The following is a 13097-nucleotide window of genomic DNA, read 5'->3' as shown; positions in this document are numbered from 1 at the left end:
TTTCTAACCACATGTGGTTTACACATGTGCATGGCCCTTACAATAAATTTAGTTGACATCAGGTTTCACATAGATCTTGAACCACTAAAGACTGAAATGTGTTTGAATGTCCCTGGATGGTCTTCCTTTCTTGACAAGATTCTTGTCTGTTTGCACTGCTTGAGCAGTGCTTCATTGGGTGAGCAGTGGGTGTTTTTCAAAGATAGAACAAGAAAGCATCCAGCAGCCTATTACACAAAGAGAGGCTTTGTGCATTGCAAGGGAACAGTGTCCAATTTGTGCAATTGTAAGGTGGAGGTGACAGGCACTCTGGGGGCAGAGCACTGCACTTCGCCTGCAGTGAGCAGGATTCTGGCTCTTTCAAGGGTTTTCTTCTTCACCGAACAAAAAAGAAAAAAAAGGGGGGGGGGTTGTCAAAAATATGACTGAAAGATGTTACCAGATTGATTGTTCTGAATGATAAGACAGCACTGAAGGCATATCTTTGTGATCTGGACGTGGCAGTGACCTAATTTTGTGTAATGCCAGTGTAGCTTTGAATCTCTGGAATTAGTTAGGTTTTGCCAATTTAAACAATTCTTTTTCCATTGAAGAATATAAGAATAAAAATTCAAGCAATCACAGCCATTTGATTCCCCCTTCATTTCCCTAGTCCTGTTTTTCCTTTCCTCTCATGCTGCTGCTGCTGCTATGTGAATAGCTTTGGAGTAGGCTCTGGCTCTCACTAATTTTAGACATAGTATATTGTAAGGGGTGTTTTATTAGAATCTCCAGCTGTCAGGATTTTTCTGTCTCTAATTAGAAATGACAGGAGCAGGATCACATTTTGTTCTCATTCCATTTAGTATTTATAACTTTCCTTAAAAGTGTTAACAATATATATGTGTGTGTATATATGTGTGTGTGTATTTAGATAGGTTAGTATTGGGAATCTCTGTCTCATATTTTCGAGATGCAGTAGTGGATCTCCCATCCAATTCCATGTCAGTTTGGTTCATTTGCTTTGTGTTCTTGTGTCTCCAGTGCTGGTGATAGAAGATAGTGGCTGTTGATACATAATCTCATCTGATACACCAATACGACACCAGGGTTGTTAAGTTTGGTAGCAACTGCCACTCCACAAATAGTGTAAACTTTCCAGAGTGCTTTGGGAAATTACTTATTTGGATTATGGCTCCTAACACCCTCCCCTCCAAGTTGGCTAGGAGATTCTGAGAGCCATCATCTAAAAAAGTTACTTGGCCTGTCAAAGTGTTTTACCTCACACACATTCATTCCGACCTCCACCCAGCATCTTTAACTTCTCTGCCATTTCTGCAGGCTCTTCGGCTTTGTGGCAAGGAAGCAAGGCAGTACAACGGATAACGTCTGTCACCTCTTTGCTGAGCTGGACCCTGATCAGCCAGCGGATGCCATTGTCAACTTTGTTTCCAGAGTTATGTTTGGCTCCTCTCAGAAGAGATGAACTGATGCCTTCCCCCAGCAGGGGGCTTCTTGCCCTTGAATTTTGAAGAAGGACTTGGAGTTGTTCCGAGAGGGAGTGCGAGGAAGTGCATTGTGAGCGAGGGAAGTGAACCAAGGGGCAGAAGGAGGGGGAAAGGTCTGAATTGTTGGAGGCTCAACCTAACCCAATGTATGTACAAAGCAAAAAACAAACAAACAAACAAACCAAGGAACTCATGCCACCGCCTTTCCTTGTCTGGATTAAGAAGTGGAGACAGTTTGAGCTTTTGGATCAGCATGAAAGCAGAGAATTCAGCCCCACAGGCCAAAGCACGGATCTTATTAACCTACGTGGGGTAGGACTATATAGTAGTTGCTTGTTTAGAAAATAAGGCAAATACAAATTTAATCATGAATATGTGAGCTGCAGGAATCCCATTGAAAGATATGCCAAACAAGCCGTCCTTGGTACCTGTTTGTGAAAGTAATTGCTCCCAACTCTTTAACTGCTGAATGTATGAAGTGTGTGTGTGTGTGTGTGTGTGTGTGTCTGTGCGCACGTGCATGCATGTGAGTCTGTGTATGTGTAGTGCACACATGTTTTAATGTGTACCTGTGGATAACTGTAGTGTTAGGGTCATGCATCTCCTGAATGTTGAGAGTTGGTTATTCAGAATTTTTATCTGTTTATACCTGACGTCTGTCCTTCTTCCAAGGACATAGGTCTCCATCACTCCAGCTATGGGGAAAGCTTCCTGATCATTTATTAGTATTGTGAGATCTATCATAGAGTCTTACACACATGTGCGCCCATGCACACACACACACACACACACACACACACGTATGTATGTCTGTGTTCATATACTCATGGACATAACAACTGTGCACAAGAGTTGCAGACTGGGTAATCTTTCTCTAGCTAACAGTAGGAGCATGCTAGCCAAATCAAAATAATATCTTCTGGTCTCCATGCATGGAGGTCCACAGTAGGTCATTTCAACAGAAAACCTCCCTCAGGACAACACTGTCCCTAAAATATTAAAATACCAGCAGTTTGAGAATGCCATTCCTTTTGCAGGTCAAGTAAAAGCCCTGCCTGGGTTTATTCCCTTCTCCTTTGGGAGACATGCATGCGGATTTGTACAAAGCATGGAAATTATTCATTAGCACCAAAAAAATAAAAATATGATTGGGGAAAGAGGAAAGGGGTGGGAAGATTTTGTAGGGATAATCCTCAAAAAGACTCAGGTTGGTATCTGGCTCAAGTGCAGCCAAAGGAGATCCAACCAGCAGGGGCTGTAATTGGATGTTCCATGTTTAGTAAGTAGAAAAATTAATCTATTCTCTTGCTTCGTTGAACTTTGCTTTTGCTAATACTGGTGGCACCAAGCATCAGACATTGTGCTGATCTGCTAGCCCACAGTTGGCAATGTTCTCCTTGATTTACATTGGTTGTGGAAAGGAAGGCAGTTCCTCTGCCTTGCACATTTCTTTGGGCTAAAGAGCAATTGTACATCAATTTCCACAGCAAATGAGGTAGCGTTGTGCCAGGAGAAGAAGTGTGCCTTTCTCTGCTTGGCATCTCCAACTAGTTCTTTTACTAGCATGACTTCTGGCATTCCTTATGGAGCCACATAATCACTGTCTGTTAACCAGTGGCTCTGGGTATCTTTGTCAAGATGAGGCTGAATCTTCAGGAGATGTTTGCTTGGCCAATGGAGGGATCCATTACATGGTCTTCCTGTTGCATGGTGGCATTTTTCTCATCATCCTCTCAGGCATCTGCAATTGGCAAATCCCAGACACAAACTCTCGTACTAAACAGACAAAGAGCTGTCCCCACATATCAAATCCTATGGGTTTATTGTGAATTCTTCAATCTCTACTTAAAATAGAGTCAAGGTCCCTGCTTATTGCCTTGCCCCATGAACTGGTCCAACAGGGACTAGGCAAGGACCTCTAAAAAGACAGTATAGATGGCAGCAGCATGAGTTAATGAGAAGAAGTATTTGGTCTGTAAGACTTATGCATCCTCTCTTGGTAACACTGTGTGGGACTCATAACAGACTTTTTGGGTGGGTGGGCTTTACAGCACCTCTACTCATTAAGAACCAGTAATGAAAAAAACAACAACATCTCCCTTAAATGTTTCCTTGGCTTTAAAAAAATATATACTGAACCTGAACTAGTGGAGAGGATGCTCTTTAGAGATCTTCTCTGTGTGTTGATGGGACTTGTAAGTCATGCAACATGCACTACAACTCAACCCACAAATGCCAAGTCATGCTGTTACCTAAATTCCCCTAGAGAGTGTGGCGCTCTCATTGCCTTGATATAATATATTTATATATATATGTATGTATGTATGTATGAAATATACTAATAATGTAAGTTAGTCAAAAAAAATTTAAAAGTGAAATTTACACAAAAAGTATTTATTTTTTTTTGCCATATCTCTTTCATCTATCCTTTATTTCCTCCAGTATTTGCAGCCCTACTCCCCTTCCCCTACAATGTTAAGAATTTCTTATATGTCTAGCTTAGGGGAAAGCGATTAGTATTCCTTACGTGGGCAAGGTATCAAAAAGTGACGGCAACCCTGCATTCTACCCAAGCCCCCTAATTTTGTTTTGTTCTTGTGTGACAGGGCAAGGGAAACTGTATGGCCTTTCTCATAGCCATCACCACACTGTTGAACAGTCTGCCTGAGCAACTGAGCATGTATGAATTGGTACACTGTTGTGACAGATGGGAGGGTCAGGGGTGTGTGTACGTGTGAAAGTGTGTGGAGAGAGACTAATTTCTGGATACTGTATAAAGCATGAGATTTGCATCGGAGAGCTATGGCTGAGACAGGCGCTTGGATGGAGTGGGAGCATCAGGTTTTGGGGTCATTGCCCAGGCTCTGTGCTTCATCGATAACCAGACAGGATGCCAGATTTGTGAATGCTTATTCTTTATGTAGGTTACAAATATTTCCTTCCTTCTGAGAAATTCAAGCAAGATGATCCCCCTGCCCCTTCTTGCCTGCAACTGTCTCACCCTGCCATTAATCAATTAGCGAAACACTGTGTCTATAGATATATAAATATTATAAATATACATATATATATATATTTTTCGGAAGTCTCTATTTTTCAGACTTCATTCTTTTCCACTACTTTCAAACATTTGCAGTCCCCCACCTCCACTTTTCACCTTCAACATTTGCTGTCCTGCCACTATTTTGTCATTCATTTTGTTTTGCCATTCAGAAGTAAGCTTGTTATAAGCATCTAATGGTAATATATAAATAAATATTATCATGGCAAACCCATGCATGTCAGCAGAGTATCAACTTCGTGCCATGGACTGCTCACTAACTCACTCACCGAAGATGATAATTTCAAGATTCTTCTTCTTAAACATCCTTGCTGATTTTTTTTCCTCATTTGTTTTAAAGGCAAAGCAAATCACATTATGTAACTCACTGCTTCCCCAGCTTATATTCTAGACAAAAGCTGCATTTTAAGAATAACTGTTGTACGTATCATCACAGTGTTACCTAGGTCAGATTCTCAGATTCTCCAGTGTGGTTCTGAATATGGGGTTCACAAAATATATGAGAGGCAGAGCACCCAGAGAGGCACAAACAAGGGCTGGAGAAGGGAGTATTGAGAGCTCTCCACGGCAGAACCCGCAGTTTCTCTATATATCTTGAATGGGTTTCCAAAGTGTGAAATTACCTTTCCCTTCTTTCCCTCAACCATCAATAGTGCCTCTCCAGTTATGTTTAAGATCACAGAGAGAGAGAGAGAGAGAGAGAGATTTAGCATCTCAAGTCAGTCCATTTTTATGGACTGCCAATACAATTGTAACAGGAGTGGAACATCCTTGGATACATGGGAACTGAGCAAAGAAATCCATTTTTAAATTATGTCACTTTTTTGGGGGGGGGACAGGAAACAGTCCCCTCTTTCCCCTTTTCTGTCATCTATCTTTTAAACTGTTTGTCAAAACTATGTTCCTGTCCATTGTGATCTGACTAGCGGTGTGCAGCCTTGGGCCCCCAGATGTTCTTGGACTAAAACTCCCCAAAGCCTTTGCCACTAGCTATGCTGGTCAGGAGTGCTAGGAGTTGTAGCCGAAGAGCATCTGGGGACCCACGGTTGAGAACCATTGGCCTAAATATTTGTCTATAATGTGAGAAAGTGACTGGCTTGGTGAATCACTGTTAGGATGTCTCTCTCTCACACACACCTCTTAAATCACACTCACAGTCTCCATAGATAAGAGAGGCTGTTTTGTGACACAGATGTACTTGAGAGGTGGAGGAGAGGGTCTAGACCCCATTTAGTTTACCTTCTGTTGAATCCAAATGTGGAAGGAGCCACTAGAATTTCCAAACAAATTGATGGCCTTTGTGGATTATTTCTTCAAAGAGCACAAGATTCTTCCACTGGAGACACATTACCTTATTTCGAATGCTTGGGACTGAGATCTAATGTAATTTTTATCTCATGTATGCTATGTAATAATGTTACTATTTCAATAGATGGTGTTATATTTTAATGCACATGCATACCAATGCCCTCCACCATGCTCAAATAACTGCATAATCTTGCCAAAGATACCTGTTTGAAATGCACTTTCCTCTTCTTGTTGGTTGTACATTTATTGTCTGTGCCTCTTTACTTTCTTTCTAGGTCACTTTTGTTGTTTTTAAATTTTGTGCTCTGATACCTTTTTGTTCTTTCTCTAGACAATTTGTGAAACTCTGATCACCCTTCAGAAGCTAGGTGATGGGTTAACTAATTTTATGCGTTAGTACAATATTTGAGGGAAATATTGAGCAGTGAAAAATGGGCAAAATTAAGATAAGGTTGTGAGGAAGAACAGGAGCAAAGCCATTCAAGTACCCTCAAATCCTACTTCCTCAGGCCTTAATTCTTATTCTTTTGAAAACAACAACTATAACAAACTGCAGCTCCTGCTGACTGCAGTTGTTTGTTTTAAGTATTACTTCAAATTAAGTAAACATTTTTACTGTTTCTTCAATTCCCTTCACAACACCTCTGAGAAAAATCTAAGGTGACCAGCATTAAATACAGGAGTGCCTCTTTTTGTGTCAGCATACCTTGTATGCATTGGCAAAGATTTTTAGCATATTTCTGCTGCTGAGGTTATTTGACATCCTGCTGGATGGAGATACAAGAATTAATGACCTAATGAATCATTACATCCTGGAGGCGGACTACTTTTTTATTCTGTGTGGGGCTGTTAGCTAGTACTGTAGTTAGTCAATCTCCTTGTATGGATATTGGCCTGAGGGCACATTCACTGCCAAATTTGACCATGCGCCCAACCAGCTCAGTAGCCTGTCCCTAGCTGCATCTATACCGGATGCATGGGAGCAAAACATGAAGAGCAAAGAGGGCCTATTTATATACAACGATGGGCATTAGAATCTCTTGTCAACCAGCCATTTAGTAGCCATTTTAGGCTTCATGCAAAAGAGCCTTGATTTGAGTTGCTTTTGTGCTGCGTCCAGAAATATTTGACAATAGGTCCACTTCACTGTTGTGCATTTCTAGAATATATACATAGCATACACACAAAAAGAGGAAGATGAACACTTGAGCTGCTGTCAACTGCACTATAAAAGCCAGAGTATTCTCTTGATTATCATGGTCAACAATAGCCATTATTGGGTCTACTTTTGATACACTAGAGAAGGCTGTTTTTTAAAAAAAATTGTAATAGCCAGATAAGCATTTACACCATTCCAAGGGAAGGTGTCACAGAAGAGTCTGACATCACTAACTAGAAGGAGAATGAGTTGGCTTCTCACTGGAGCAAAGGCTGGACAGGCCGTGATTGGGGATACTCTTCCTCCAAAATCCCACCACTGCACACCAGTTTGGACTAGAGAGGTGAAAGGTCAGTTACTGACTCTTTCTGTCACTGTTAAATCAACTGGGAGGCAGACCACATAATGACCCCCCTCTCTGGCTCTCAGTTCAGAGTCTCTGGAGAGAATGCTGAAAGTGTTCACACAAGAGGGGGTGGTCAGAATTGATTAATTGGATTTCTCTTGCATTCTTTTTTTTTATTTTATTTTTCTTTACCTCAAGTTCTTTCCATCAAATTTATGAAAAAAATGTGCAAAATTTGAAACGTTCTTGTCAAAAAATGAGCCAAGGATCTCCAGCCATTTGCACTGTCCAGATCTCATAGGTACATAGGTGTCACAGCATGGAAAGGACCAGGTTGGGACCTACCTGCTGTATAACTGTTACAAATGTGGAGCCTGTCTGGGGAAAAAAGGGCAACTCCAATTCAGTCTCACAAACATGGGATTCGAAGCCACACATCTAAGAGCTAAGCCTTCTTGGCTCTTTTGTATGGATGGGTGAATCGCTGCTTCTCTTTTTCCCACATTTGATTTTTTTAAAAAAAATCTCAAGTTTCTTTTCATTAATTTTGAAAACTGTGGTTCTGTTATTTGCCATTAGCATTCTGGTTGGTTCTCCAACATCTTCATCCCCATGAAAAGACTTTGTTTGGCAGGGTCCCTCACTTGCCCAGAACCCAGTTAATAGTGACCTGGTGACATATCCACAAAGCTCCAATTGTTCTCTAAATCACTTATTAACCAATGCCTTGAAACTACAGAGGCTAAAGGAGAGGAGTGTGTGTATAGTGTTACAAGCAGCAATGAAACTATGTGATGCTCTCAGCCAAACACTAAAAATGGAAATATTAAACTTCTTAGGGTTGTATTCCTTTCTTAACCATGTTCTTTGGAAGTAGATCCTGCTGTTATCATAGGGACATAAAACTAGTATGTATATAATTGAGGTTCTAATTTCCTTGTAGTAGTAATCCTTGCAATGAGTAGCTGAAAGCTGTCTGGTGAGAATCCCTTGCTTCCAGGCTGCCATATTCCACATATTTTGGAACTAAGAAGCAACATAAACTGTGGGAATCAACAGAACTGCTCTGGAGGAAACCATTTTTCCAAGTGACTCAAACCTAACTGTATTTACTAGAATGTATCATCCATTGCTTTCAGTCTGATATACTTCCAAGGAAGGAAGCTTGAAATTGCAAGTGAAGTGTACAGAACCCAACTTTAAAATGGCAAAAGATTTATTTGCCGAAACATTATTGTTCACATTGCATATTCTTTGCCAATGTTAATGGCCGCCTGAAGCAACCTTTTACTTTTCTTTCTTGCATTTATTTTTTTAAATGTACAAAAATATGCAAAAACACACAAATGCATACACAAAGAAGAATAAATGGGGAGGAACAGCACTAGAATTAATCCCTAATTGACATATTTATACCAACAGAATTATCCTTTATATTTTGTACCTTTATGCCCATAACTTTTTCACATATTTGAGACAGCTCAGCGTCACATGTGGTTCATGAATGAAAAGACCAGGCACACCCACCCCAGCTTTCTTTTCCCTTTGTACAGTTATCTTGACTCATTGCAGTTCCTTGTATGGCTTTATAAATGATAAGATTTTAAACAAAGACAATTATATGAAATATACTGTTGCTTGACATGCCCAGCTTAGTGTCTGGATTGCTGGAATTGTATCTCAAACTTTGAGGGAGTGAAGGAATAAAGATTCTCTACTTTTTTGCACAGGGAAATCATGATGGTGGCTGTGTTCACTCTGACCCCCTTGCACACTCACATAGGTGATTTTGCAAAGTGCAACATAAAAAGCCTCAGGCTGGCTCCAGAAAGTCACTCAAAGTGAAAGTTGAAATGAATGTGGCAGTACCCACTTGGAGAAGAACCGGAAGAACACCGAGGGAAGTGTTAAATAAAAAGAAAGCAGTAAGACTAATCTCAAAGGGATTTCTGGTATCCTTACTAATGAACTTCTAACTTAACCAAATGCTGAAGCAGATAAGGATTCTTCATGAGTGCACCCCGACCTGTAGAACAGAAGGTCAGGCTGAAGAGGTCAGGTTTTTGTGGAGTAGCTTTCCTATGCTTGCATGGTAGAGGAAGGGGACACTGTAGACCCACAGAGACCTTCCCTTCATCATGGGTTCATCATCTGAAAGATCTCAAAACATGCAAAACAAATTTACTCTATTGAAGGGCGCACTATATTGGATGTTCAGTATGACATGATCACAGATGGTCAGGGCTGTTTCTGAAATAGTTATTACGGCCTGATACTCTAAGCACCCTCCTGCTATTGTAGGCTGTTGTGATGCCACAGAACATTAATGGCATTGTAATTTTCTACCAAAGAATCACCCCCAGAATATTAAGAAACATGAATTTACATGGGCCTGAAGAAAATGGGGGAAGCAGCATGAGTACAGTACAGTGGAACCACTCAGGAAATCTTATACAGGGAGAGTAGAGTGGGAAGGAGGAAATAATAGGCAAGAGGAAAAAACGTTCACAGAGGGAAAATATGATCCACATAAACAATTGTGATAAGCAATTTTTAAATGTCTAATAACGCCTCCTCTTGCCTCATACACAGTGGGCTAACTAGAGAGGAAGAGGGCTCAAGAAAAGATGGTGAGGAGGTGGGAAAAGTCTATGATCACACAGTGGATGGGACACAAAGATCTATGGAGTACCAACTATGGGAAGCAGGAGTTGGATAAGACAGCACACCTGTGGAGTGGAAAACCATGGAACAGGAGTACAAGAATGCAATGAGAGCTGGATTACATCTCCCGACTTGAAATAACTGACCAAATCTTAGAGCCATAAAAAAATCATTAGTGAGTATATTTGCAGATGAAGGTTCCAACTGGGACTTGCACAATGGACATTTTGGGATGAGCCCCCTTGGCCCCACCATCTGAGCTGCCCCTCTATGTTTGAATGCAGAACATTTCCAAAAGCAGGAGGCAAAATGTGACCTGAGTTTCTTAGATACCTGTTCCACAGGAAATGAGGATAACAGAACACACACACACAAAAAAAACTCCAGTTCCAGTGGTGGGGAAAACACAATTCTGTGAATCTAGACAAGTATTGCAATGCAGTCCTGGAATTGGGATCCATTTAGAATTTTATTTTTTTATTTCTTTAATTTTTTTTACCCCACCTTTCGTGTAAAAAGGTTTCCAGTGTGGCTTACATCATTTTAAAAAGGGTGATATTTAAAAGCTGAAAACAGTAAGTTATACGAATGTGAATTTTTATATGTAGTCCACATGGACTACACATGCTTCTTGCACCAGTAATGCAAAGCTGTATGATACAGTGACAGAGAAACTGAATCAAACTTCAGGAAATGCCATGAATAATCACCATATCGAATTCCATCTGTGATGCGCTCTAAACAGCCATGAGAGGCAGAGGTCCTGGAGCTTGATCCAATAAACTGTATTGCAGAGTAAGAAGGATTGTGATGTACAGTTTACTGCACAAGGTGCATCCAATACAACAGAGCAAAGGTGCCACATGGTAACCAACCTGATAGAACCAGAGCAAGAAAAACTCAGCCCTTGAGGGCACATTTATTTATTCTTTAGGTTTCTTCTAATGCCCTGCCAAAGATCACCAGTGATGCTGCTCAAAATCAAATATTTTAAATGCCATCCAGCCATTGATAGATGAAGATGAGTATTTAAAAAGCTACCTTGAAGGTATATAATCCAAATTAAGTTTGTGGAAACAAAATAATTCCATCCTTTGGCCTCAGAGTAGACGCCAAGCAAGTCTCGGTGGGAGAAGCACTGCAAAGTGGAGAGCACGAGTGAAGAAAAAAAACCCTCTCCGAGTATCTCACCACCAGAATGCACACAGCAGGGACCTCTCACTAAAGGATGCTGGATAAGGATCTCAGAAGTACAAGGTAGGCATGCCAGCCATCATGACAGCGTCTGCGACAGGAGTGGTCAAATCTCCCAGGTTCACTCTGTCCAGTATTCAAGACAGATGATCTGTGACATAAAACACACACCCCTGCTCTTTACATCGTTGCTGCCTCAGCACTCAGAATACAGGAAGAGGTAGCAGTATCAGCTGGACTTGAAGCATGGGGTATTTCTCCTCCATCAGATTTTAGAAAGATCCCACCATTGTAATTAAAAGTAACGATGGAGCCACAAACAGTGATGTCGTCCTTTGTTAAGTTACAATCCCAATGTGATGTCACTACACGTTTGTTATTGGGAAAATGGATTCATTTCAGGTAACTCATTGTTTCTTGTGACTGGTAACTCTTATCAGCTGCATGGAACTAACAAAAAATAAGGACTGGGGAGGGAAAGCTTTAATCCCAGGCCTCAGGGCCTGTATAAAGGGTTCAAAGCACATCACACAAATGTTTTCATAACAGAGCTCTTGTCCAATATTGTCATCACCCCAACAGAGGCGTGTTGAGTTTGTGTCTTCCAACCCCACCTGCATTTTCCCTGTCCATGATTTTTTATCTGCATGAGAGACTGAGTTTCTATCCCATATTTAAATTTCTCTAATGTGTACATTTATTTATGCATTTCACCTAAATTAGGCACCCCATCTGAGTAAAACATGTTTGTAGGTAGGGGTGTGTGTGTGTGTGTGTGTGTGTGTGTGTGTGTGTGTGTGTGTGTGTGTGTGTGTGTGTTAGCTATATACATTCCAGCCACTTACATTTTAAAAGCATATGTCTTAATTGGTAGTTCCAGCTAGGGACGATCCACTGGATCACCTGCTGAAAGGTGAGTTAGCACCCAAGGAAATCTCATTCATTCAGTGTGCCTATTCTAGATGGGACTAATAACTGAATTCAAACTAAAGTGTGGGCACACATTTGTACTGACTTCGTTCCTCTGAAATATTTCTATAAGCCTTGCAAATATATGACTTCTCATCATGAAGGACATTTCTTCTCACAATGAGTTTGTGAAGGGCAGAAATGCTGCTTTTGATGAATACTGAATCTAATGCCAAAATGATCCATTATTTGTCGGATACTAGCTAATGAGTATATATTGGTTCTATCTCCCCACTTCTGACTTGTGATGATTCTAATAAGGAATTTGCTCTTGAAGAGTCAGTTTACCATTGTCTACACTAGTGAGTTTCCATATCCAGGTGGGGATTTAAATCCAATTTGTCTGAATCCCAGATGTAAACTGTATCCCAATGATTCCCAACCTTGGACCCCCAGATGTTCTTGAACTAAAATTCCCAGGGGCCTTCACCACTAGCTGTGCTGGCCAGGATTTCTGAGAGTTTAAGTCCAAGAATATCTGGGGACCCAAGTTTGGGAACCCCTCCTCTGTTACACCATAGTGATCCCCAACTTGTTTACAGATAAGAAGAAAGTTTAACCTAGGACTTCCTAGTTCAGCAACTTTCACATACAACTAATCCAGTATCTCAGAAGTAGTCCATGAAAGCCCACTAGCCCATACCAAATAAAACATTTTTTAAAGAGCCTATGTGACTTCTTGTTGTTCTCTCTTTTAATGTATAATGTCTTTTTCTGGGTAGAGAATGTACAAGAATCAGCTAATCGAATACTGCAACTCAGGAAATCTGATCTCTTTCAAAAATCTCATGTATTCTCTTATATTAATCCAAACAGCAGCTACTTGTCTATCTCTTGTGTGATTCCATGAGGGAACTGGGAGAGGAGAGGAATCACAAATCTAAAGAGCACAAATACTTGCCAAAACTC

At 40.7% G+C, this 13097-nt stretch overlaps 1 protein-coding gene across 24 annotated transcripts in view; it reads left to right on the top strand.

Annotated features, from left to right (window-relative positions):
- TNS1 (tensin 1) overlaps positions 1–6073 on the top strand; it is a 404124-nt gene extending 398051 nt beyond the window's left edge. For all 24 annotated transcript variants that reach the window (XM_020805096.3, XM_020805086.3, XM_078380947.1 and 21 more), the window contains one exon: positions 1321–6073. In XM_020805096.3, coding sequence (XP_020660755.3) covers positions 1321–1465 — 145 coding nt within the window. In that variant the 3' untranslated portion in view covers positions 1466–6073. The remainder of the gene's footprint in view (positions 1–1320) is intronic.
- The last annotated feature ends 7024 nt before the right edge of the window (positions 6074–13097 follow it).

Source organism: Pogona vitticeps, chromosome 1 (genome assembly GCF_051106095.1).
Source record: "Pogona vitticeps strain Pit_001003342236 chromosome 1, PviZW2.1, whole genome shotgun sequence".
Lineage (NCBI taxonomy): Eukaryota > Metazoa > Chordata > Lepidosauria > Squamata > Agamidae > Pogona > Pogona vitticeps.
Note: the sequence above shows the minus strand (reverse complement) of the source record. Positions and strands in the feature narration are given on the sequence as shown.